The sequence below is a fragment of the Pseudorasbora parva genome, chromosome 13 (assembly GCF_024679245.1).
Source record: "Pseudorasbora parva isolate DD20220531a chromosome 13, ASM2467924v1, whole genome shotgun sequence".
In the NCBI taxonomy this organism is placed as follows: Eukaryota; Metazoa; Chordata; class Actinopteri; order Cypriniformes; family Gobionidae; genus Pseudorasbora; species Pseudorasbora parva.
This window is the reverse complement of record NC_090184.1, coordinates 21,281,618-21,309,500: the sequence shown is the minus strand read 5'-3', so window position 1 is coordinate 21,309,500 and position 27,883 is coordinate 21,281,618. Positions and strand designations below refer to the sequence as shown.

Here is a 27,883-nt window from a genome sequence, read left to right as displayed (position 1 = left end):
GATGGATCTATTAGACGGCGGAGGGATACAGATGAAATCAGGTTAACGAGCAGACTGGAGTTAATTGACTGTCATTTGGCGCAGCTCGAAGGAGGGGTAAGACTTGGTCGACGATTTTTAAGATTTCATTGACTTTATACATATATAATTAAACACTTCATTGTTCTTGAGAGTTTCTAAATTGTTTCTTATCATATAAACAATGGAAATACCGTTTAAAATGTCTTAAACCAAGTTTAGTTGGTCTTGTCAGCAATTAAGTCATAACTAATGTTACATCGATTGCACTGTATACACGTGTTGTAAGTTATAGCTAACCTACACGATGACAAAGCGCTTTCATCAAGTATTTAAGACATATAATTTGTATTTCGAATCATTCAAATTGATTTTTAATTTTCGGCAAAAAAAACAAAAAACGGGTTGAAGTAACTTAACGTTAATGTTACCAGGCCCTGGCGCACCAAACACGTTCAATTAAAAAACTCAAATATTTAATAAAGTGAAAAAGGTTTAGCATTTCTTTTAAAAACCAATAAAGTAACGGTGTATGATGTTTTCGGTAGTAATGCATGTTATAGGCTTAATGTGCATTTGTTAAGAGCGAATTTAATGTGATAACTCGACAATAAAAGTTTTAATCAATACAACTTTTTTTTTAATACACCGGGGAATGTGTTCGTGTAGTTGATGAACACGTAATATAATTGTATTTTAGTTTAAACCTAATGTTCAAACTTTTAAACCTACGACGCAATTTGATTGTCACGTGGCCGCTGTGCGCCATACACGTGAAGAATGCATGGATTAATCACATTTTTACATTCATATCGCAAGATTACTTAATGTATTTCGGAAATGCGTTTAACCTGATAAGCTTCACGAGGACGAGGACGTGCTGAAACTCTCTTTGCTTAAATTAGCTCAAAATTACTATCAGATGTAAGTAATTACCTTGACAAACTATACATCATTAAAAAGATCTAAGACTAAAGTTTAATTTTGTTACCTCTGTTTTATTCTCAAAGTCTTATAATGACCGTAATGTGTTAATATGTGCCAGGAGTTATGAATATGATCTTGGGCGTCGCTACCTTTTGATTGTAATATGCGCGTCATTTGCTCCCATTCATAAAAAACTCTTCTCTGGTCGTCATGAAGACACTCGACAAAACAACTTCCCTCAGGGCTTTTACTTCAAATGTGTGCAGATGTGGAGAAATATTGATAGATTCTCACATGTTTGAGTCAAATTTCTATACAGAGAAGTATTATTTATTCAATCTTTATCCAAAATCCGCGGATGTGTGATTATGAGAGCAGTAGACAGTGATATGCTGTGTTTTCAATTCATTCTGGCAGCCGGAGGGCGCTGGAAAGCTGTACTACTGAAAATTCACTCCCCTATGCATAGATGAAGAACAGACACACCATGTGACATTCAGGAAGTATCTGACATGACCAAAGCTGCTTTCTAGCGATCGTCAGATGGCTATTTTATGCAGATAGACACGTTTTAAGACAATAAACACACAATCGCGGCAATATATGGTTGGTCTGTGTTCTTTATGCCATGTTGGGTGGTTTCATAATAGATGATATTTATAATGCAATGCTATTCCACATAGCTTTTAGCATTGTATATTTTCTGTCAGATTTTTTGACCCGAAGCTACATGAGATCACATATTGTTATATAAAACACTCGACTTATAAATTATAAAGTGATATGAAGCAAGTTTTGAATAAAACATGATTTTAATCGTATAAATTGTTGTTTTGCTGGTGTGCTAAGCTAACATGCTAGCTTGCCCTAGATGCACCTGCCACTGAGTAAATACTTTATTTTTATGAACATTTTCTAAATGTAAAACTACTGAAATGCTTATTTGGACGAAATGCATTCAATAGAGTCTCAGTGAGGGTAAAGTGAGAGGTTTGATTTAGAAATGAGGTTTGAATAGAACAGTTTGAATAGAGAATCGTTAGTAATTATAATGCAGACAAAAGAATAATAATTAGAGCCATAACCAGTCCGCAGAAGTGTGAATATGTGTTGGGGAGACAAATTGAATGGGGCAGTTTGCACCTCTGAACAATAGAGGCAAAATAGAGAATGAAAGCTGAGAAGATGTGGCAATAAACATCAGTTGATATTTCAGAGATATCTCAAAATAAAATCACATGAAACGATCTTGTAAAACGTTTAATAAAATTCAGAGTTTTAGACTGATCATCTTCAGATCTGAAATATAACATGGTCAGACTTGTGGCTTTAGCTGTAGTGCATTTCTAGATTTCTCCAAGGCCCACTTCAATTTTATTTTCATAAAGATATTTCATACAAATAAATTTCTAATAACTTTACAAAACTTTGAAGCTTATTATAGCTTTTTTTTATTATAAAAAATATTATCATTTTGACTTTACAGTAAACTGCCAGGTGTCTGCTTTCAAATGAGACCATAATTATGCTTTTAGTGCAAAGGATTCACAAACTGTATTTGTTTTAGTCTGAGTATACATTTCTTAGGATTTTTTCAAAATTTAGAAATCAGCTTAACAGGTTAATATAAATTAGCTCGTTGTTAGTGGAAATGTAGCATTTAAGGCTGCCTTCATTTGCTGTTGGAAATTTCCTTCCTAACACTTCCAGTTGGTAGTAATTACAATCATTTTGATAACACGTGAAGGCAGCACCACTTGATGATGAAAGTACTCTTTGCAAGTATCCAACTTTTTCTTACCGAGCATAAGTCTAAAATCATTTTAGATTACGGGGGCTTTTTTTCAGTTAACGTTAATTTACGCTTAGAATACTGAAAAAAATCATTTCAAATTATACTGTTGAGCTATAAATAATACTTACCGTCAGTTTGAACGAATATGCTGTAACATTCCTTCATGATGTATTTGTAAAAGTCAGAAGAATAACCAAACGCGAACAAGAATATCTAACGTTATGAAAAGAGCTCTCTTCAGTCTCCCTCACCCCTTTTTGAACGTAACCTTATAAAAAGGACAACATATACCTTGCATTTAGGGTGTGCTCTGCCGATTTTATTTACCATACATCCGGATATATCCCATTAATTCACTTGGAATGGACTAAGAATCTATTACTTTTCTGCCCAACTTCTCTCTTTGCAGATTTTTTTGCACACAGATGCTTTAAAATGCAAGGGACATTCTATAAAGCTTAACGTGACTTAAAGGAAAACTCTGGCGATTTTTTTTTAAGTTTATCTTGATCGTAATATCTTTGTGAGTAAAGTCTATAGAAGAAAAAAAAGGACCGGATTGGTGCTTGCGAAGTTATTACAGTTAATGCCCAGAGCCCCCACTCAGCTTTGGGGGCATAAACGTAAAGCGTGTCTTTGTGCCTCTTAACAGACACAAAATTGAATTAGGGCTGCAGCTATCGATTCTTTTTGTAATCGATTAATCTACCACTTAATCAATCGATTAATCGGATAATAATTATTTTTCCCTTAATTAAAGAGCAAAGAGACAATAAGGCGGGTATCTTAAAATGAACATCTAATTTGTTTTCTTTTTAGAAAAAATAAGTTTTATTGCTGCAATTGCATACATTAATAACTGTAAAACTAAACAATTTTAATGCATACAATTGCCATATTATGCCATATTTCAAATTACTTTAACCTGTTAAGCTGAATCACAACTTTTGAAAAAGAAATGCATACTCAGACTAAAACAAATACAGTTTGTGAACTCTGCACTAAAAGCATAATTATGGTCTCATTTGAAAGCAGACACTTGGCAGTTTACTGTATAGTCAAAATGATATTTTTTATAATCAAAAAATAGCCATAATAAGCTTCAAAGTTTTGTAAAGTTATTAGAAATCTATTTGTATGAAATATCTTTATGAAAATAAAATTGAAGTTGGCCTTGTAGCAATCTAGAAATGCACTACAGCTAAAGCCACAAGTCTGACCATGTTATATTTAAGATCATGAAAATAAGTCATTTCGAGTCATTTAATCAGGGTTCCTACGGGTTTTGGAAAAGTATGGAATTTGATTTGAGCAATTTCCAGGTCTGGAAAAGTATGGAAAAAATAAATCAGAGTATGGAAAAATATTTATGTTTCCAGACTATTGTCCCCATTTCGTTTTCTAAATTTAAAATTAAGAATTTCTGAATGTATATAATAAATATATAATATATACAATCTTTTTTTCCCCATGGCGCTTGGATCAGTCTGCCAGCGCTGCCGATCGCACTTGATCTCCTGAAGTTTAGGTCTGCAGTGATTGGTTGTTACGTTGTTAGGCGGCCGTTGCCATCACAGCCCCCCTACCTCAAACTGCTTGACTAAAAACTAGAGCTGGTCGATTCCGAAATTTTTGGAATCGATTCTGATATCAATTCCTGTCCGCACTTCTATTCCTTTTCGATTCTTCTTTTTTTAACAAAATCGATGGAGGACCTAGTCCCAGAGTGACCGCAGGATCAGAAACTTTATTTGTAAAATCACTAAAATGAAGACACATTTCGATAACTCTGATTGATTTTAAATGATGGATGCTCCTGAAATGGCCCATATAGCCCAGAAGTAAATGCGATTTAGCCTAATAAATAAAAAGGATAGCACATTATTCACGGATGTGTATTTATTGCTTGGTTAAAACTACATGACATGTCTAAAATGCATGTGCACAAAGTTAAATGACTACGTTCGAATAAGTGCTTTTGCACAGAATGTACGAGGCAGAATAACCACAGTATTAACAAAAACAATAATATAAGAGTGCGCAATCAGATGAGCGAGCAAGTTGTTCGTTACTATAGCAACGTTAGACTCGGTCATTAACTGTACTCTAGGCGCATTTTCTTTCAGAGTTATCATTGGATTAAAGAAAATAAAATAAAATAGAAAATTAAAATAACACCCTCACATCTGCATCTGTAAGCAGCTCTCAAAACCTACCGTTGGGGACAACAGAACCATTTCACGATTTAAAATTATGGAGTTTTTGTGTGCAAACTTATCCACGATGCAGGATCACAGAAGGAAACATTGACAATAAACTCTATTAACCTAAGTGAATGAAAGGTGTGGTAATAATCAGCAATATGAGTTCACATATTGCTTTATTTCAACGTTTCATACCATACAAATTAGTTAAAATTATGTTCTAGTGGCGTCATCACGCAATGACGCAAAAAACGCTGAATTGCTTTATTTTTAACTCGTTATTTGAAACTAACTGTTCAAAATAACCTTTTGCAAAAATTAAATAGACTTCCAATCATTTTTAGTGAGCGAGAGACAAGGGAATGACAAGTGAATAAAGAGGAGTCGATTCCCCGCAATGGAATCGACTCTCGATTTCCAAACGCCTTGGAAACGAGGAATCGATTCTTTTTGGAATGGACTCCCAACCCTACTAAAAACACCTGGAATGTTGTCTTTGGCTTTTACATTGTGTGGACTTCACGCAAACAAAATAGGAAAATGCAAGTTTTCAGAGGGCTGGCTTGCCAATCCTAAATATAACGCAAAGTTAGCCAAAGATTAAAAATTTACAAAGAAAGCTATTTGCAAACTTTTTGTCAAATCATTTGACGCATGAAGATATTTAAATGATTATTTCACCTCAATGTCATCCAAGATATCCAAGATATCCATGCCTTACTATCTTCAGTGAAAAAGAAGTTAAGTTTTGGAGCATCCAACTGAGTTGGTTGCCATTTTGGATGACATTGGGCTGAGTAAATGATTAGGACATTTTCATTTTGAGGTGAAATAATCCTTTAAATATCATCGTGTCCAAGATTAACAAAAGTTGTATTAGTTTAGAATGCATGAGGGTAAGTAAATGACCTAAACAGCCTTTACAAGTTTGCTGTACCTAACAGCCAATTAAGCATTGTCAATTGACTTTAGCTCTATTTTCTAATTTTCTGGTTAATAATACATGAACGTCCCTTCTGTTTCTGTAGGGGTTTACAGTTATTTAAATGTACAAAATTACAGATATATGAATAACTGATTTAGCAATGCAGTTTTAATAAAATGCTGTGCTTTGAACATGACTGGTTTGGTGTTAAATTGACTTGTACAAGCAACAGTAGCTACAATTTTCAAACTTACAAATTTAACATGAAAGCCTACATAGAAGTTTTGACTCAGAGTGTAACATATTTGTAGGCACCGATAGCATTGTGGGTCGCCATGTAGAGACTCAAGTTCGAGTCCTGCTTCATGGACTTTTCCCAATCCCGCCACCCTCTCTCTCCCACCTTACTTCCTGTCTAGCTACTTTCCTATCCTAATAAGAGGCAACATATAAAATCTTTAGAATGTAACATACTTGTTAACAGTTGAATTTTAAACCAATTTGTCAGACCAATTTTTTGAACAAGTTAAATATGGTCGGAAAAATCTGTTGGGAAGTCCGGAAATTTGAGTCTGGAAAAGTATGGAATTTTGAAATTAAAATTGTGTAGGAACCCTGTTTAACTCAAGTCCGAGTCAAGTCATGAATATCAAGTCAAAGTCAAGTCTTTTATTAATAATTGTCAAGCAAGTCTCAAGTCCTAAAAAGAGCGTCTCGAGTCAAGTCATGTGACTTGAGTCCCCCACCACTGGTAATCGTAAACACCTGACTGGCCATTGTGGTCACGTGCTCAATGAATGTGCCTGTGATTGGCTACAATGATCAACGCACGGCAGCGTTCGAAAGAACATGGAAGTGTTTGAAAGTGTCTAATAGACACCTCCATTCAAACGCTCTGTGTCTATCTGTGTAAGTGTTCTGTGAAAAGTGTAATTGATGTATATTTACAACATGTTTGTGAAGCGCTGATAGTAGTAGCCAATCACAGACATATTTGATGAGCATGTGAGCACAATGACCAGTCAGCAGTTATTCTGCTCAACAGCACTCAAAGTGATATGTTTTTTACATTTCGGCTGATCACGTGATAGTCTATGTAATATGGTGCATATATTTGGCATTGTTTACAAGCTGTTTTACTGACGTCTTTCCATATGATGTAATCCAAGCGTTCAGTTTAAACTAAAATACAATTAGATTACGTGTTCATCAACTATACGAACACATTCCCCGGTGTATTAAAAAAAAAGTTTTCCAAGCGATTCCATATGATGTAATCCAGAGTTCAGTAAGCTTACTCCTGTTGCTCATTCATGTTCATTATAACACGCTGTAACTGGTATTATAGCGGTAGAGCTTGAGCTGAGCCGCTCCAGAGTGATCTCATGCCACAGCGCCAAAACTATGTTTTTGAATTTCGTAATAAAATGGACATAAAGTTTCATATCAATAGTAAAATAGCACAAATTGTATTGAGATTTATTGGATGAAGGGCATGCTACAATGTTTCTTTCATTGATCAACTGAAAACAGGATGACTAATTGATTCTGGGGATTTAAGAACCAATATTGTTTCAAAAAAAAAAAAAAATGAAAATCTATTAAAAAAAATTACCCAGCCCTAATGAGAAATCACATTCGAGAAGTCACATTCCCTATTTTTACCCATCCAGAAGACAAGTCGGTATCGTTTGCAAAAATCCTTGTCAGAGCATACCCATAATGGTGACTAACTGTTCTTGTGTACAGCACTTTGAATGGGATTAAGTCAAAGCATTGTGAAAGCACCAAAATGACAGGACGAGCAAGAGCGAGATCAAGAGGCAGAGGTCGTGGTGAGGAGCCTGCTGCTCCTGGCGCGGTGAGTTTATTTATAATTAGTTGAATATGTTAAATCTTTATTGAAATAAGCTTATTAGTATTCCAATTCCTCTGTAGCAACCACCATTATCACAAGGAACTGCAAAGCCAGTTATGCCCACTCCACCTGAAGGACAGCTGGTGGGCAGAGGGAGACAGAAACCTGCACCTGGAGCGATGTCTGAAGAAGGTTAATGCAATTACGGGTAGTGCAAATATATACTGTACTATGATATAATATAACACATTTACAAATTCTGTTTCTTGCTCTTTTTTTTTATTTTATTTCTCCCTTTAGCAATGCTCCAGATTTCTGCAGGCTTTCAGCAGGTTAAGATAGGGGAGAGAGGTGGGCGCAGGCGGGATTTCCATGATTCTGGTGTCCACACTCGCCAACTCATGGAACATGTAAAAGAGTGCAAAACAGGTAACGCCAAATTGTTAATGTGCATGACTTGATTTTTACTGTTTTGCAATATGTACCGTATTTACATTGATCTTGAAACATGTATTTTTGAATTGTTGATTTCGGTTAATAATTCGGTTGATTTCGGTTAAAGGTCCCATTCTTTGCGTGTTTTCGAAGCTTTGATTATGTTTACAGTGTGCAATATATAACATGAGTTCATGTTTCGCGTGTAAAAACAACACAGTATTTTTCACACAATTTACTTATCTGTACAGCGCTGTTTCCTCTGTCCTAAAAACGGCCTGATGATTTCCTTGTTCTATGAAGTCCCTCCTTCAGAAACACGTAACGAGTTCTGATTGGGCCAGCGCTTCCCGTGTTGTGATTGGACAGCAGCTTAGCGCACTTTGCCCGGAAAGGTCCCGTCTCTTACCATAACGGGGAGATGCAAGCTGAATGCGCGCTCTTCTCCACGTGGGAGAGCAACAAGACCACACCCCCTTTTTTGCGTGTTCTTGTGGGCGGAGGGTTAGTCAACAAACGGTTCTAGTGATGTCATTACATCCCTGCACTTCCTGCTGTAGTCCAAACCGGCCATTCGCTGTAGGCTTTGAAAGGGAACTTCTGTTAAATAAAATATCTCGCTTGGCATTGAACTTTGAGCTTTATAATTTTACAGGTATTATTTATGCTCTAACAGCAACATTACACACTAAATAAAGTTTGAAAGATGGAAGAACAGGACCTTTAATAATTTGATTTCAAATGCTAAGAATCAAATTGATCGTAATTCGATAGCGATTCAATGCTTTCAAATATATAAACATTAAATGACTACATGCGCAAATTCATGGAGATGTTGTGCGGCATCATTCGCACTCTTCCAGTTCTCCTGCACAGATTCGTATAAAGAGAACAAAGAGGGCTTTTCTTATTATTCCGTGTAGAAAAATTGGTTTAGAATTAGCTGGAAAAGTGTGTGACATTCTAGTAGTCTCTACATGAAAGCATTGTATGTTTCATGTACCTGGAACACTTTAATAAGTATTAACACTATCCTACACAATAATTAGCAATTTGTTTTGCAAATTTCATATAACGATTATAGTGACCAAAATTAGTTTTGCTAAAGCTGCAGTCCGTAACTTTTTTGGGTTAAAAATTATCCAAAATAAATGTTTGAGCAAGTACATAACCAGCCAGTGTTCAAAACGATCTGCTTACCGTAGCTCGATTTACAGCAGTAAGCTTGTAATAATATTTTTAATTCCAGTGGTACTGGTGGATTTCCCCGGGAAATTCAAGCATATGTTTGCGTCATTACGCAGAGGTGGGAGTAAGTTACACGTGCAAGTCTCAAGTCTTAAACTTCAAGTCGCAAGAAAGTCGTTTGTTGTGACAATCAAGTCAAGTCACTGCTTTATGCAAGTCAAGTCATAGCTTGGGTCAAGCAAGTCACTGGCAAGTCATACAATTGTTCGATGATTTAACTGAATTTATATATTAAAATTAGCTACAACTATCCTATATATATATATATATGATAGTTGTAGCTATCAAACAGAAAATGCGCTCTTCGTTTTGTTATGTCTGCCCCATACATACACACACACACACACACACACACATAATACACTAAATTATTTATATACAACGCAAATCATGCAGCAGTGCCATCTATCTTTATTTCGCGATCCATTTTTTTCGACCTCGATGCGTTTCGTCACGTTTTGTATCGCAATATTTTGTCAAACAATATTTCGTCCCATCCCTAGTTTAAACGCAGTCTCAAACCCAGTCAATTATTCACTGCAGAAAGTGAAAGTAAAATCTGACAAGCTTTCGGTGCATATTCTCAGACAACGAGAGATACATGTAATTCAACATACTGATAACGTAGCCTATTGCCTTATTTTCTTTCTTATTTATTTTCTTAATATCTCTATTTTGGTCCATATTGTGAGAAAAAAATAGAAGAGAAGTAGGCCCATTTTGTGTTAAACAAGTTGTTTTTAGATAAATCTGCTCTTACTTTTCATTGAGATGGACATTATTATTGCAGTGTTCTGACATTATAATCATATAATTAGACCTATAATTCCTTGTTTAATCGGGCTAAATGTTTTTAAATAGTGAGAAGTAATCTATCTGTTATTTTATTATGCAGTTTGTCGATTATGCATTATTGTTGGGGGGAGGGGGCAAATTAATGTAATCAATTTAATAATAAAAGTAGGCCTATTCTAATAATAATAATAATAATAATTTTATACATAAATTCTAAATACTCTTGATATCAATAGCTGATGCATTTACCTCTAATACACCATGGTATCGTCGCCACGGGGGTTTTATTGCGCATTTTTCACCATACAGTGTGAGCAGACAAGACACGCTCGACGGTCGGACCGCACAGTGAGAGCACATCAATCGTGAGCTTTGGCTTTACATCGCATGCGATCTACTCGTACAGTGTGAGTAGGTATTCTTGCTGAAAACTCCAGCTTAAGACATTTCAATGGTTGAATTAGGCTATGTAACAGTAGCACATCTGTTCGCTTAATTCATGCAGTTAAGGAGTTTTCCTTTGTTGTGCCTTTCTCGTTTTGCTATGTGCATTATGGTAACATCAGTTATTTTGTGCTTGCTATGAGAGGGAGCTTCACCTCTACTCCACATTGTGTTGGTATATGACGATTAGAAATTAGACTGCACAGAAATGGAAACTACTACAGCCCTAATACACATTAAATGTAGTCACGCAATCCTGATAACATTAACAGTTTGAAAAAGTATAATTTACAGTTTGACGTGATATGATAAGCAATCGTTAGATTAATCATCCCGATGTAGGCCTATTGCAATGCTTTTTTTCTCATTAGTTGGTCAGAACAAAAGAGGATGAGCTACTTACTTGTAGAGGTTAGATCGGGCTCAAAAAATCAAGCCCGAGCCTGTGCACGTTGTGTCCGAGCCCGGCCCCGGCCCGACACAGTAACTGTAATTATGAGCCCGAGCCCGATTTAAACCCGACCATTGTTCAATACGTGGGCGTTTTGACTGGTGAGGCTCATGATAAAACTACATTTAGTTTTCAGTTTTCTCCACAGGGACTGTACAGCCGAATAACATTTTGTTGCAATATTTTCATGTTTAACACTTTGAAGCTGCTTTGAAACAATCATCATTGTAAAAGCGCTATAGGCTATAAATAAAGTTGACTTGACTCCGCTCAATAATCCACAGGCGCGCGCTCATGATCCGCTCACCGGTAAACTGATGTTTGCTCAAATCCAGCTCAGACATTTATCTGTAGCTTACTTTGTTGTTGCCATTAAACAGTGTTTTTTCCTTCATATTTGTTTAAATATTATAATATTATTTTTACATATTTCATCTGATTATGATGAGTGAAAAGATGCGAGTGGGTCAGAAATGATTTTGGTGTTTATATTTAGTTTAATATTAAGTTTTGTTTTGTAGAAAGCATTTATTTCGTTTTGTTTAAATTGTATCTTAATTTAAAAAAAGGTTTCTTAGGCCAATTGCCTGGATTTAATAAATAAAAAGCAAATAGCAGACTATAATGGTGAGGTGAAGTCGTGGGAGTGATTGCTTTCATTGCTCATGAACTTGAGCGCGCGTCTCATAAATAAACCGAAACTCAGCAGGCTATACTTGCCTCACAGACATGAGAAAATATGCGTATAGAAAGCTTGAAATTACCACTTTTAAACGAAACGATTCGAAGATATTTAATTAAGCAAAGTGCAGTGTTCACGCGAGCAGCTCTTGACACAGAGCGTTTCTGTTTATAATTCTGCGCTCCATCACTGCTCGAGCTGTGAGTTTAACACGCATTTTTACACTAATCCTGACTTGTGCAACTTTGTAGCCTACACATTTGTTTCTTAGTTGTTGTATTAGTTCTTACTTTGCTAAATATGTATATATAATTTCTGATTATAGCATAGCTTTCTGCCCACCCAATTAGACTAGTAAAGTAGGCTAATGATTAAAAAAAACAAACGCTTGATCACGGGCCCGGCCCTACCCGACCCGAGGATAGTGCAGGGAAATGTCAGGTTCGGGCTCGGGCAGAGAATCTAAACTCTACTTACTTGTTCAGATGACATTCGTATGTCAGTCATACTTTCAAACAGTAAAGTCTGTAATTGTGAATGACAGTATCCACACCGGTGCGGTGACTGACAGCCCTTCTCCTGACAGCTGCACATTTGATTCCTTTGCGCTGTGCCGACCGGGGCACTACTTGCGTAGAGTTGATAATTCCGCGAATAACTGCAATTGCAGTTTTCGAACAGAGTTGGCGACAAAGAGGAAAAACTACGGACTGCAGCTTTAAAATAAGATGAAAGTGTTAAAAAAAGAACAGATGCACACACTGAAGACATTTCAACAAGTTTTATATTTGAAAAATCAACAAATAAAAAAAGCAGCTCTAGCACTTTTTTTAAACAAGATTCTATTCTGTGGCATTTCCTTTCTTATAATGACAGTCATCAACAGCAACACATAACAGCACACATCCATGTATCACAACGGACACGCTGTCTCGTTTCATTCAAATGCAATTTTTTATTTATTTATTCAAAAGCACACAAAAATATTTGACCATTGAATGGTAGTATATATTTTCCACGTCCCTGTTCTGGTGTACACAGTTGTTTTAATGTGTGATACTAAATTTGAAACTCTTTCTGTGACCACAGGCGCTTCAGGCACTGCCATTGAGCTGAGGGCCAATTTCATGCGCCTGCTTTCACGTCCTCTTTGGGCTTTATATCAGTACCATGTAGACTACAAGCCACCTATGGAGTCCCGACGCTTGCGCTCGGCTTTGCTTTTCCAGCACGAGGAGACTCTGGGCAAAGCACACACCTTTGATGGAGCAATTCTCTTCCTCCCAAACAAACTGCACAATCCTGTATGTTTTTACGTCCTCAACATGCTCATGATTTAATTTAATTTTTGATGGTCAATGATAAGTTGATATACCTATAGGAGACCATCCTGTGCAGTGAGACCAGAAATGGAGAGAAGGTTGAGATCACTGTCACACTCACCAATGAACTCCCACCATCCTCTCCTGTATGCCTGCAGTTTTACAACATCCTCTTCAGGAGGTAATCACAGAATGCACACTGTTTGAAATATACTCATTTATGGTGGAGGTGTTTAACTTCTGTTTACTTTGTGTTGTAGAATCCTGAGGATACTAAACATGCAGCAGATCGGACGCCATTACTACAATCCTGATGATCCATTCAACATTCCCCAGCACAGGTTTTGAAAGAAATGTGTTTCGTCTGTGCACACAAAGTACCTGTTGCTGGAAAATGATTAAACAATGGACTGTATCTGTTTGCAGGTTGACAATTTGGCCTGGATTTGTGACCACCATCCTTCAGTACGAGTCAAGCATCATGCTGTGCACTGATGTTAGCCACAAGGTTCTGCGCAGTGAGACGGTCCTTGACTTCATGTACAGCCTGAGGCAGCAGTGTGGAGACCAGCGCTTCGCTGAAGCCTGCACGAAGGAGCTTGTGGGCCTGATCATTCTGACCAAGTAAAATGAGCACATATTTACATATACTCTGCCAGTCATAAGTCTCTTATCCTCAACCAGCTTGCATTTATTTGATCAGAAATACAAAAAGTAGTCATATTTAGAAATGTCATCACAATTCCATGCCAATTATCAATCAAAATAGCATTTATTTGAAAAATAAATTTCTTGCAACAATGTAAAATGTCAGTTTAATGTTAATTTCATTATTGATACATTCATATCGACCCCAAGCTTTTGAACGGTGACGTGAGTTTTTCTTGGAAAAGTATTCAATTGGTTAAGGGGTTTAACGTGAGAATGTACAAACTAATGGTGTTTAATACATTATTATTTATAGATACAATAACAAGACGTACAGGATTGATGACATTGCCTGGGATCATACCCCTAACAACACATTCAAGAAGGGAGATACAGAGATCTCATTTAAGAACTACTTCAAAACGGTAGCTTAATGAGACAAGGAATTATTTTGACACAAGATGCAGAATTTTATGGTCATACTCAAGTCATTCTCTTCCTCTCCAGCAATATGGTCTGGACATAACAGATGGCAACCAGGCTCTTCTGGTTAGTCATGTGAAGAGACCCGGCCCTGCTGGTCGCCCTCCACCAGGACCTGCCATGCTTGTTCCAGAGTTCTGCTACCTCACAGGCAAGTCTTTTGAAGACCAATTAAATGGTTTGAAGAGTGCCATTTTCTGCCATGTGATGGATCTGGATGCACTGCATTGGCTATTAAAAAATATATTTTTAAAAGCCAGTATACTGTAGTTTAGTGCAATTGAAGACACTGACAAAACCTACCATGCATTTGAATGTGGCTCTACTTGTATATTATATAGTGGGTAAAATCAGTATGTAAAATTAGTATGTCTAAAGTCAAAGTATCCATACAACAGTAAGCAAAAAGCACCTGGAGGACCTACTATTTCTGCCCGTGAAGTACTCATCTGATTCTTTACCATCCCATAAGACAGAGGTCTTTAACCCTGCTCCTGGGGACCAACTATCCTGCAGAGTTTAGCTTCAACCCTAATCAAAGACAAGTGAAACTAATCAAGCTCTTCAGGATCAATTGTTGTGCTGAAGAAGGTTGGAAATAAACTTTGCAGGACAGTGGGTCCCCAGGAGCAGGTTTGAAGACCTCTGCCATAAGACAACGAGAGGATTTCTAAAGAGCAGTTAAGCAATGTGACCCTGTAAGTCATGTGACTGATAACATAGCTAATTCGGTGCATCCAGATATCATTCATATAAGGTTTGTTCCTTTTCACATTTAAGTACCTACTCTGTTACAAAACCTTGTATACACCTCATGGTGAAAGTTGAAGTGTGGACATTAGCGTATAGGTGACCTCAAATCTATAGAATAGAATGGCTTAAGTTTTGTTTTCAGGTGTAAGGAACTCTCTGACCTGCATGCATTTGTTTGTCTTGAAGGTTTGACAGATAAGATGCGCGCTGATTTCAACATCATGAAGGATCTTGCCTCGCACACAAGGCTGAGTCCTGAACAGAGAGAGAGCAGAATTAACCGCTTAATCTCCAACATCAACAGGTACAGGTTCCACACCAACCCTATTCATGTGTTCTGTTTCTTAATTATGGGTTAATTAAGTATGTATATCTCATCGGCTCTCACATACACTAGAAATGCAGACGTGCAGAATGAACTTACAACTTGGGGTCTGAGCTTTGAGAACCGACTGCTGAGTCTGAATGGAAGAGTCCTTCCCTCTGAGAGAATCATACAGGGAGGCAGAGCGGTAAGACAGACAGCTTCACATCCCAGAAGGCATTTATAACATGACCGTTTCATTGAGGCCTTGATTATTCTCTTTCGTTTTCATCTCTTAGTATGAGTATAACCCATGGGCAGCTGACTGGTCTAAAGAGATGAGAGGTCTCCCTCTGATAAGTTGCATGAATCTGGACAACTGGCTGATGTTCTACACACGTCGGAATTCAGAGGTTGCCCAATCTCTGCTTCAAACTCTCAACAGAGTTGCTGGGCCCATGGGGATTCGCATGCAGAGGGCAATTATGTGAGTTGTGATTCTTTGAATGTCAAAAACTTTCCATTCAACTTCCATGAATAAGCATTTCTTGTCCTTGCAGGATTGAGTATGAGGATCGTCAGGAATCTCTCCTGAGAGCCCTGCAACAGAACGTAGCTCGTGAAACACAGATGGTGAGAACAGCAATTACATTCATGCACAATTTGAATGTCCAGAGCTTGTTTCAAACTACTGCTGTACCTTCCACAGGTGGTGGTGATCCTGCCTACCAATCGAAAGGACAAGTATGACTGTGTGAAAAAGTACCTGTGTGTGGACTGCCCCACTCCCAGCCAGTGTGTGGTGTCTCGTACCATCAGCAAACCTCAAGCGCTTATGACTGTGGCCACCAAGATTGCTTTGCAGATGAACTGCAAAATGGGAGGAGAGCTGTGGAGTGTAGAAATCCCAGTAAGACTCTCAAATGACTGCTGTTCTTTTGGTTTGTGCCAATATCAGATCCCAAATTGAATATTTGTCTTTCAGCTCAGACAGCTGATGATAGTAGGCATAGACTGTTACCATGACACCGCTGCTGGGAAGAGATCCATCGGAGCACTGGTGGCTAGTCTGAACCAGGGAATGTCCAGGTAATATAATGATTTGAAGATGGCACTGTTTATACAAATATAATCTTAAAAGTTTCTATTCTAAACATTGTTAGACTTGCTGTGAATGTTTTTCAAGAAACTGTGAAACATTTGAAGTAGATGAAAGTTGAGTTTAGAGTTAAAAGGAATCTTGCTTTTTGGTTACTGGTGGACTAGGTTATTTAGTGAAAATACTGCTGTTGTCATGAATAATACTACAGCTAATAGATTCCAGACTTTTAGATTATGTGGTTGTACATAATTGTAATGAATTTATCTTTTCAGGTGGTTCTCCAAGTGCGTCTTGCAAAACCGTGGTCAGGAGATCATCGATGCACTGAAAGGGTCATTACAAGGTGTGAAATGTTGCAATCAAAATTATTTTGGTTATTAGTTTAATCTATTTGCCATGGAGCACGGTAAGGGGTGCTCTAAAGTGTGGATTTATTTCACTTTTAAAAATCCTGGGTTGGCACAGTGCAACTAGTGTTGTCAAAAATATCTATACTGAAATATCTGAAATAAGATACTCAGTTTCTACAGTATCGACCCCAGCTGCGCTCTCCTCCTCTCTCGACCAACAGCGAGTTGACACAGCCCCCTCCTCTCATTCAGCCTGGTTAACCCTCTGAACACGGCAAACACGTGTTCTGCTGGATTTTTCCTCATGACAGCATGTTAGTGTGTGGTCAGGCTGGATTTCGTGCGGGATTGCACATAATTCTACTAATTATATATAATATCTGAATATGAATGTCGCTCATATCTGAAGTGGGCACACATAACGTTACCGTTATAAAGCCGCCTCTGACATACAAGTGCAAACATTTGCTTCTTTTTCCAGCTTATTATTGGTCAAATACACTACAAAACTACAAACTACAAAAAGACAAATGATCACACTGCTCCTGACTGATCAACTTGTGTAACTTTAAAGGGGGGTGAAACATTCAGTTTCAGTCAATCTCATGTCAATCTTGAGTACCTATAGAGTAGTATTGCATCCTTCATATCTCAGAAAAGTCTTTAGTTTTATTATATTTATAAAAGAAAAATAGGCTGTACTGATTCTTTCCGGAAAAACGAGCGCCTCGAGGCGTATCATGTGGGCGGAGCTAAAGAATGACACTCGCGCACAAAGCGGTGATGTCCTCAAGCGTGGAGAAACCCATGGCTATCGATCTCAGCTAATAGATATATAATAATAATAGATATAATAGGTAAGAGGCGGGACCTTTCCGGGCAAAGTGCGCTAAGCTGCTGTCTAATCACAACACAGGAAGCTCTGGCCCAATCAGAACTCGTTATGTGTTTCTGAAGGAGGGACTTCATAGAACAAGGAAATCATCAGGCCGTTTTTAGGACAGAGGAAACAGCGCTGCACCGATAAGTAAATTGTGTGAAAAATACTGTTTTTTTACACGCGAAACTCATGTTATATTGCACACTGTAAACATAATCAAAGCTTCGAAAACACGCGAAGAATGGGACCTTTAAAGGGTAACTAAACCCTAAACCAACTTTTTTTAGTTAATGATCTGCAAGACTGGGGCTTTATTAATGCTGTTTATTGATTAGAGTAAATGTTTTGACATTTGGGTATAAAGTGTTTTAATTCTATAAAATATGGTGTAAAAACATCTTAGTGCTGCCCTCTTAAGGTTGAACGGTGGCGACTGCAGTTGAATTTTCCTATTGGACGTCGTGGTACTTCGTGACGTAGGATGGTACTTCCAACGGCTCACTATCCACGCCCCTGGCACGAGCTCACCACGCCCTGAGAAATGTTTTCCGTGATCACATGATGAGAACGGCTTCAGTCCAGTATGAGCGCTCGTGTTACATGAAGTAGAATGAATGAATGAATGAACATTATGAATGAAACTTTCTCTTCACTCGCTTTCAACATCCTAATTAAGAAAATACAGATAAATAATGCAGTTGTAAGTACATGTTAAGCTTTTCTTCTGATATTTTTGCTGCCCGTCATGTAGAGCTGCAACTAACGATTATTTTTTCTGTCGACTAATCTAACGATTATTTTTTCGATTAGTCGACTAATCTAACGATTTATTTTTTTACCCTTTGAAATTTTTCAAAATTCTGTGGCACCCCCTCGCATAAGTTACGCTAGAGGTGTAACAGTACAGACTGCTCACAGTTTGCTTTGTATCACGGTTTTAGGTTCACGTTTCAGTACAGTTTGGTATTTGCTATGTTCAGGGGAAAAAGGACTACTGTCAAATGAAAATAAAGAAAATAAGAACAGATAACTTAAATAGAAGCAGCAGCACAAATAAATACTATTGAGCAAAGATGAGAACAAAATAAACAATGCTTTTCAGGTAGGTCTAACATTAGTTTTTAGGTAGAGAAATGGAATGAAGTAATCAAAAGTAAAATAACCACACATTTAACTGTTTAAAATCAAAAAAATAATCCTTATTAAACTTACAAAAGCTATTCAGTCAGGATTAGTGAGTGATGTCTTTATCTTTTGTTTGACATTAAACAGACAGCAGTGAATGCTACTGCCCCTTTAAGACCCACGGATAGTCGTCGTATTTTCTGTATAAAGTTCACTTAAGGCATAGAGTAGGCTATGACAGTTTGACATACTTTTTGTGAGTTTGTCCGTTTAAGCACAGGATTTGAAAGATAACTCATTATTTGCGCGCTTTGGGACGAGTGCAGAGACAGATCTTCTCATTCGAGTCTCCTTGCTACACGGGGGTGATGACTGTGAAAATGACTGCTCATATTCGGACGTACAGCAGCACTCGCATGCGTTTTATAAAGTTTACAAAGAGAGACCGTTTTGCCCACGTTTTTCTTTTATTATCGCTGTTGTTGTAGTGTATACCTGAGGAGTCAGTGCGTGTATCCATCGACAGAAACATACATACAGCATTATTTCCAAGTTACAACCCATATTAAAGATGCGTCATCAGATGCGAGATGAACCGAAGTGTAAGTGCGTCCCCGCAACTTTTGCTCGGGATCCCGGTTGGAAAACACTGGTCTGTATTGATTGACACCCCGCTGGTTTGTTTAGAATTATATGAGCGCCGTGCCGCGTGATGAAGGCGTGTCGCAACTCTGTTATTCAACTGCTCTGGTTTTAAAAGCTATGTCATACTAAATGCGCCAAAATGCAATAAAACTTGTTTTACGGTCGAATGCAACGCGTGTGTGTGTGAGTGAATAAGAGACGCACGCGCAAAAGGACGGAGAGAGAACTTAAGGAAATGCAGCTAAACGAATATGCGTGCGTCTTTTAAATAGCGTAAAAATGAATGAATGACGAATGTGGCGGCCGTTATTGATTATGTGGCAGTCCGCCACAAATTAGTCTATGTGTGGGAAACACTGTTTGGCCTCTGTTTAAAGTATTCCCATACTTTTGATATTCGCGGTCTAGGTTTTTGTGATAGAACCAGGAGCAGAAACCAACATTACACGAGATGAACGTCTGACATGGCGCGTCGAAGCATTTCACGAACGTCGACGTATTTCCGTAGTCGACGTCATCGATGACGTCGACGCGTCGTTGCAGCACTACCGTCATGTCTACAGATAATTTTCATACCTCAGACGCTTTCAGACAAACCCTGACACGCAAATGGTTGCCGTGGTAACGAACAACAAATCCGTAATGTGCTAGACTGCTGGCGTATGTAGTAATATGAGGAAATCTGTTGTAATAGGCTATTAGGTTTGAACTTATTGGTCCTGCGCTTTTTAGTGGCATTCAGTATAAGTATATGGCTGTTCAGTGTTCATAGATTAGTTAGTGATCTCATTCTCTCTTGCGCTGCTGCTTCGCTAGCATGAATGAATGAATGAAAGCATCGTCGGCATCGGGAGTTAAAGCAGTTTGAGCCAACAAACTCTGTGTCTACAGACATTTCACCCTCCTCCACTTCAGGTGAAGGTGATGGAGAAAAGTCCTCTACTTTAGATGACTGCTCTGTTGCAAAATTGCTGTCCTCACTCCAGTCACTATCCATCTTTGCGAGTCTGACAACTGTCAAACATGTTGTCACTACGGGTCTCAGGTACACGCCCCCCCGCTCAGCCCCGCCCTCGTCTCGTCCCCTCTGTCTCCGCTGGGCTCTGCCCACTTTTGCAGCATTTTTCAAATATTGCCAGGGGGCGGAGTTAGGCTGTGAACAGGGGTTTAGTTACCCTTTAAGGCCCTGTACACACTGAGACACGTGGATATGTGAAAAAATAAAAAAAATGTATCGTATCACGTTTTGTCCAGACAGATCCGGCGTTTTGGGAGCTTGGGGGGGGGGGACGGGGACGTCACCTCTCTTTTGACCATACATGTGTTTGCATCCCTAAAAATACATCATCCCTGCAGTACTCTATGCTGAATCTGTGTGTCTCTTAAGCTGCTCTGAAGGCATATCTGAAGTACAACAGTTCCCTGCCCTCACGCATCATCGTGTACAGAGATGGAGTTGGAGACGGCATGCTGCAGAGCGTGGTGGACTATGAAGTTCCTCAGATCATGCAGTCCATCAAGACCATGGGGCAAGATTATGAGTAAGCCACACTTTATACAGACACATTCACATTATAGGGATGTATTCCCTTGGTTGTATTCACATTTATGTTTTCCATACAGGCCCAAGCTGACCGTTGTGGTTGTGAAAAAGCGCATCAGCTCCAGATTCTTCGCCCGGATTGATGGCAAAATTGCCAACCCTCCTCCTGGAACAGTCATTGACACTGAGGTCACTCGTCCAGAGTGGTGCGTATTGGGGATGTCGATTTAAACAAATATAGTTGTTTAAATCAATTAATCGTTAGCCTTAATACTGCAGCATCTGTCTATTGCCGAGAGCATACAAATCAACGGCATGATAGGGACGGTGTGCAAATACTGCTCAAAATGCCATTTTCCTAAACAAGTAAATGAGAAAATGTTTTTTAGTCCAAATAAAAGTCTAGTATGATTATAAAATTAGTTGATGGGCTTGATTATTCAATAAATGACTTACTTAATCAAATATAAACAGAGGGTCACCACGTGCCATTCAGAATGTGTAAATCCTGTTGTTGATTATGCTTTTGGAACAAAGTGCTGAAACATGACAACTAAACCCAAAATATTTCGTATATTATTATTAAATATTTTTCTTTTTATAATGTTATGTAATATGACAGTCCCAATCATAGTTATTATTAGTCGTGCATTGCTGTTTGAGCTGCATGTGCTGAATATGATTATGATCATTCTTAACCAAATGCATCCTATCTGAGATAAATCAGCTATATATAGGCCTACATATAATACAAATAAACACAATATTACAAATTACTCGAAACAAAATGCTGCGAATGCACACGCAAGTCTTATAGTCACGATGGTGTAACTCAAGCCTTTTATAATGTTCCAAAAAATAACTACGGTTGCTTAATTTTTCTCATCCTTCACTGATTAATCGTCAGCATCCCTAATGCGTATAGTCTACTGTTGTCACGATACTGGTATTTCTACCTTCAATACGGTACCTTGAAAAATATCAATATTCGTTACCACAGGGAAAAACTTTTCATATACTCCCACCAGTGATGCTCATGTCAATGTATAAACAACCCACACCCGACCGACGTTTTCAACTAACCCACCCGCAACTCGGACCGCAAAAAAATGATAATAATATTGTACCTGACCCACATTTTTTAAAAGTAGTAAATGCTCCCTGGCTTATAATATCCATTAATCCAGCGTCTGGAGGTGAGAAATGTTTTGGGGCCCTAACGTGCAGCGGCGAGAGCAGGCAGTTCTTGAGGCGGCCCATCAATTTCCATTTCAGCTGTCTAGATACATATTATTGATTATTGCGATGTTTATGTTTCGACCCTGCTTCAAGAATTTGTCAGCAGGTCAACTGTGAAAAGCCCTTAGGAGCGCAAACTCTTATTTTTCTGAATGCTGTATGATATAGCCTAATGTTATGTAATAAAGGCTTTATTTATTCATTTATTTTGTTTCATTTTCTTAACAATTAAGATGCTGCATGTGTTTATCCAGTCTAATCGAATTGTCTCTCCCCCAACTTTCCCAACAAAAATACCGCCCCCTCTCAGTAAATATTTTTGGATGACTCAAAACTGCGGGTAACCAACACGGTTGTTTGGATCAACTGACTGCCACAGATATTTTAAATATTATCCCTTTTTTGTCCATCCATTGAAGTTCTACTCTAAATCATAACAGTAATCCATGTAAATTGAGCAGTTTAATCCAAGTCTTCTAAATAGACACTATCACTTTTAATTTAATTGTAATTTAGGCTTTCTCATTAACTCTTATTTAAACGTTGATCATTTACCATTACAATTATATCCCTTAAATGTTTTCTCAGCCAATGTTTTTGTTTTTAGAACAGCAATATCTTGCATAGCAAAAGTAAGTTTGATTTCAAACTTTGAATTAAAGTCACAAAATTAAACAGCTAATAATAAAATAAGACCAAATAAACAAATAGTAGCACAAATATACAATAGAAAACGCTTTAAACACAATAGCATTTGGGTAAGAAGTCCCAACTAATTGGAAAAAAAAATTGTAACTGTAACATCACTGAGAGTTTTCTATGTAAAGAAAAAATATTTAAATACAGACTAATTCGTAAAATTAAAGTTAGAAAAGTTTTTTAGGCAACAGGCTTCTGTCAGTCATAACCTGTTAAAACTTCTGCGGAGAAACTGCTCATGCATGCTCTGTTGTTGCCCACTTGATAGTCCAACTCCAGCTCTAGCAGCATTGTGGAGAAAATACAAGCATGTAAAAACTACGTTCTGATTCATCAATCAAAATAAGTTAATTCTGATTAAAACGAAAGGTGTCCATGCAAACATAGCTAATATTTACTTTATGGTTTTTATGTTGGAATATGGTATAGATGGTAGTAAGACTGCATATTTTGTCACCATCTTTTTAAATGAGCACTTGGATGTAGTGAAGACATTTCAACATAAGACTCAATGTTTTTTTTAGCTTATTTATGATTAAAAGTCCCAACATTACGCATAACTTGTTTTGCTGTTATTGTGTTTTGATTACATTATAAACTATCTGCCTTTAAATGTAATTTAAACCTTTGCAGCTTCTCCAGGCTGCCTCCTCACAAAAAAAGAAAGACTTGGAACATTAACACAATCAATATGTAGATTTGACCAGTATTGTTACAATGATCTGTTTATTTCCTTTTATTTAAACATTATTGTATCTGAAAAATCCAATATTGGTCAACCTCTCATGTTGGTACACAAATAAATTCAATAGATATGCACTTGTATATTGAATATGTCTTGAGGTCCCAGCAGGATCTGAGATGCATGATTTTTTTTTTTTTATATATATATGGGTTTGTTCTGAATATACATTTTGTTGCAGATCATTAAAGGGGGGGTGAAACACTCAGTTTCAGTCAGTGTCATGTCAATCTTGAGTACCTATAGAGTAGCATTGCATCCTGCATATCTCCGAAAAGTCTTTATTTTTTTATAATTATATAAGAAAGATGCGCTGTTCCGAGTCTTTCCGAATAAAGCCGAGCGGGTGGGGGCGTGTCGTGTGGGCAGATCTAAATAATGACGAGTGCGCGCCGCTGTTATTCTCTTGAGTGCGTCGTAAAGCTGTGTCATCCCTAACAGCGGGAAAAAACTTTATTCAAAATAAAAATATGGCTTTTAATCAGATACAGCCATACATCTATGATCCGGAATCAGACCCAGAGGCTGCAGTTGAACAGGAGCAGCAGCAAAAACGACTAGAGCAGGACGTCTCTATGTGGTACAAGTTATACACTAACTATATAATATGCTTAGCGAGGTGCTTGAAAGTGTACATGTGGGAAGTGCAGTTGTGCACGTGTGCGTGTGTGTTTACGCGTGGTTTGTGTAGACAATTGTAGTAAGCGCACTGGTTTTGCACGGCAAGCTAGTGTTTACATAGAAAGACATGGAATAGTAGCGCATTTGAATGAAGAAGCGCGCTTATTTAGTTCAACATATTTCCCCACTCTTTGTGTATTGTTGTTTGGAGTGCTTTTACAATACACAAACATAAAGTTACAAAAGCGGGTTTTTTGGCAATCTGTACAGGTCTGTCTTGGTCTGGCAACCAAAAACGCACTTTTTTGGTGACATTGTTAATTTCTTGAAGTCACATCACCTGTGCAGCGCAGCCTACGAGCCCCACTTTGATGGGCGTAGCCTGTTGCTTTCGCTATCTCTCTCACGCTCTTCCGGTAGAATTGCCCGTACGGCCCATACAAGGAAATTCCGACCTATTAATGTCAAGTGGACCCCAAGGTTATTATAGTTTTGCTTTTTTAAATTAGTTTTTATTTTATTATCGTTTTCAATTTTGCTACAAATTTCAGTTTAGTTTGTTAGTTTTACAAATGGTTTTGCTAGTTTTAGTTTAGTTTTTATTTTGCAAATACATTTCTATTTAGTTTTTATTTATTTAGTTTCAGTTTTAGTTTTAGTAATTATAGTTTAGCAGAGTTACCATAATGAAGTGTAGAGACCAAATCAAGGTTTTTAATTTCAGCAAAGTTTAATTAACAGATTAGAGTTTAATCTTACTAAACATCCTTAAGTGAAATAACTTGATAAACGAGCATTATTGTTTAAACCCAGGACGGTCTTACAAAACATGCATAAAGTTGGGTCTTCACCTTTGAGCAAAAAAGCTTGAGTCAAACTATGACCTATACAGGATCTATCTTAAAGAACAAAATAGATGCAACGTAAAATATAAAAGTAAAAATTATAAATTCCAGACAAACTCACTCATAACAGATGAAATATTGTTAATCAATTAAAAGCTTATTTTAATTTCTTCAGTAGTACAATGTAGGCTAGCAGTGTCTACACACTGTTTTGCTCTGTGTGTGTGTGTGTGTGTGTGTGTGTGTGTGTGTGTGTGTGTGTGTGTGTGTGTGTGTGTGTGTACATGTTTTTCTAGCCTGGTGAGGACTTCAAACTGAATGCACACAGACTCATGGGGACTCGTGTCACCGTGGGGACCTAAATTGAGGTCCCCATGGGTACAAAAGCTTATAAATCATACAGAATGAGTTCTTTTGAAAATGTAAAAATGTAGAAAGTTTCCTGTGATGGGTAGGTTTAGGGGCAGGGGCAGTGTAGGGGGATAGAATATATGGTTTGTATGGTATAAAAACCGTCTATATGGCAAGTCCCCACAAAGATAGCGCACCAGACGTGTGTGTGCGTGCGTGCGTGTGTGCGTGCGTGCGTGTGTGTGTGTGTGTGTGTGTGTGTGTGTGTGTGTGTGTGTGTTTGTTGTGCTATAATTGTAAAGGGGACCAATGTCCTCACTTATCTAGTAAAATATTATGATAACTGATAAGTAAGGACATTTGGCTGGTCCTCACTAGTTAAAAAGGCGTATAAATCGGCCAAGACATGTTTTTATTTAAATCTATTGTTTTGCACGTTCTTGGGATGGGTAGGTTTAGGGATAGGAATTGAGTTAGGGGATATAAAATATCATTAACCTGATATAAAATCAATGGAAGTCCATGCAATGTCCTCACTTATATAGTGAAACAAACCTGTGTGTGTGTGTGTGTGTGTCCTGGCATTCCCTACTTTGTGGGGAAATGTCTCCACACAGATAATAATATTATTAGTAGTAGATGATTATGAAAACACCTTTGAGCCTGTCAATATTATGCAAACATGAAATCTCAAACGCACAGTAGGCTAGTAACGTTTATAGTTGCTGACTTTTGCGCCTGCGTCTCTCGTCTCGTAAGAAACGGCATTCTAAAACAGTGAGCTTAAAAGAAGTTCAACGTGCATCTAATTACCTTGTGTTATTTCCCCTTTCACTGCCACGGACGCATTGATTCTTTGTGAACTCCCGTTTAGGACTGGCGATGTGTTGCCTGTCTGCGTCCGTCACAGGACAGCGGTTAATCTCCTCAGATCACTTCACGCGCAGTTGCGCAAACACTCCCTCAACCGCCACAGTCAGATTTTCCACCACATTAAAGAGAGCTTATTAACAACGAAAACGAATATTTATTTTTGCTAATTATTATTTTATTTCAGTTAGTTTTTTAGTAAGAGTGGTTAGTTTCGTTTAGTTTTAGTTTTTTATTTATTCAGATTTTTAAATTTTATTTCAGTTTACGAAAATGTTTTTTGACCAATAGTTTTAGTCTTAGTTTCAGTTTTCGTTTACGAAAATAACCTTGGTGGACCCATGATCGAAAAAAACTTGCCGAAACTTATGACTAACCGGAAGTAGTATTTTTGACAAAGAAATACTCCCATCAAACGTCCACCTTAACTTTTGAAACTTTGTCTATGTTTAGTATGGGATTCCAAGTCTTTAACAGTGTAAAAAGATCAGTATGCATGAAACAGCATTTCACCCCCCCTTTAAGGTTATAAAACACATTAGCCATTTTGTATTAGTAAAATGATGCAGCCCACTCATCTTAATTCTACTTCTGCTCACAGGTACGATTTCTTCATAGTAAGTCAGGCCGTGCGCTTTGGTTGCGTCTCACCTACACACTACAATGTGGTGTTTGACAACAGCGGCCTCAAACCAGATCACATGCAGAGACTCACTTACAAACTCTGCCACATGTACTACAACTGGCAGGTAACAACCAATGTAGATCAGTATCAGACTACTGCTAAAAGCTCTACAATACTGTCCCCATCTCATGTGTTCTTAATGGCTTTCTTATGTTTCTCTTCAGGGGATTGTCCGAGTGCCTGCACCATGTCAGTATGCCCACAAACTGGCCTTCCTGGTTGGTCAGAGCATTCATAAGGAGCCCAACATGAACCTGGATGACTTCTTGTACTACCTGTAACCTGCTTGAATGATAAGATGGAGGGTCTGGAAGAATAAATGGCTGTTTTTATTAGTTTCTAATTAGTTTCTATTAGTTTCTTTCCCAAGTTGAGTCAATTGAGTGAAAGTATTCTGTCAGGAGAACAGATACAGGTACAGATTTGTTTATTTACCTACATATAGTGTCTTGATTGAGAAGCAGGTACAAAAATGTTTGTGTTTGTAAGGAGAAATGCTTATGGTCTTACTTTTTTCTTTTAAACATTCTCTTCAATTGTTCTGATGTCTTGTGAAGATAGTCTCTGTTTTCTTTTATGTAAAGGGATGGTTCAAATTGCAGATGTCTTAGATTGTGTTTAGAGGCTCTGAATGTTAATTGAATTAAACATTTATTTTCTAGTTAACAATATAAAAGATGAGTAGTTAGACATGTTGTGAAGGTCTTCAGTGTTCTTGTTATGCATGCATTCATGTGTGGTTTTCATTTTTCACCCGATTAAATGGTAGTGATTGCAGATTAAACAATTCATAAAGCAATGAAGGAAAGAACATTTCCATGTAAATCAGAAGTATTGGAAAGGGCTTACGATGAAAAAAATAAAGTATTGATTTGTTGAAGAGTACATCATGCT

The 27,883-nt window shown here is 37.7% G+C and overlaps 1 protein-coding gene across 1 annotated transcript; it reads left to right on the top strand.

Moving 5' to 3' along the window:
* Positions 1 to 27,874, top strand: piwil1 (piwi-like RNA-mediated gene silencing 1). Its single transcript, XM_067413460.1, has 21 exons — positions 1 to 96; positions 7,619 to 7,730; positions 7,808 to 7,919; positions 8,028 to 8,156; positions 12,872 to 13,086; positions 13,164 to 13,285; positions 13,365 to 13,445; positions 13,531 to 13,728; positions 14,069 to 14,177; positions 14,260 to 14,386; positions 15,175 to 15,292; positions 15,386 to 15,500; positions 15,592 to 15,779; positions 15,853 to 15,925; positions 16,002 to 16,202; positions 16,278 to 16,381; positions 16,667 to 16,737; positions 20,782 to 20,935; positions 21,018 to 21,143; positions 26,906 to 27,053; positions 27,154 to 27,874. Exons 2-21 carry the CDS (start codon positions 7,662 to 7,664, stop codon positions 27,268 to 27,270), a joined length of 2,577 nt encoding a protein of 858 aa, XP_067269561.1. The 5' UTR covers positions 1 to 96; positions 7,619 to 7,661; the 3' UTR covers positions 27,271 to 27,874.
* The last annotated feature ends 9 nt before the right edge of the window (positions 27,875 to 27,883 follow it).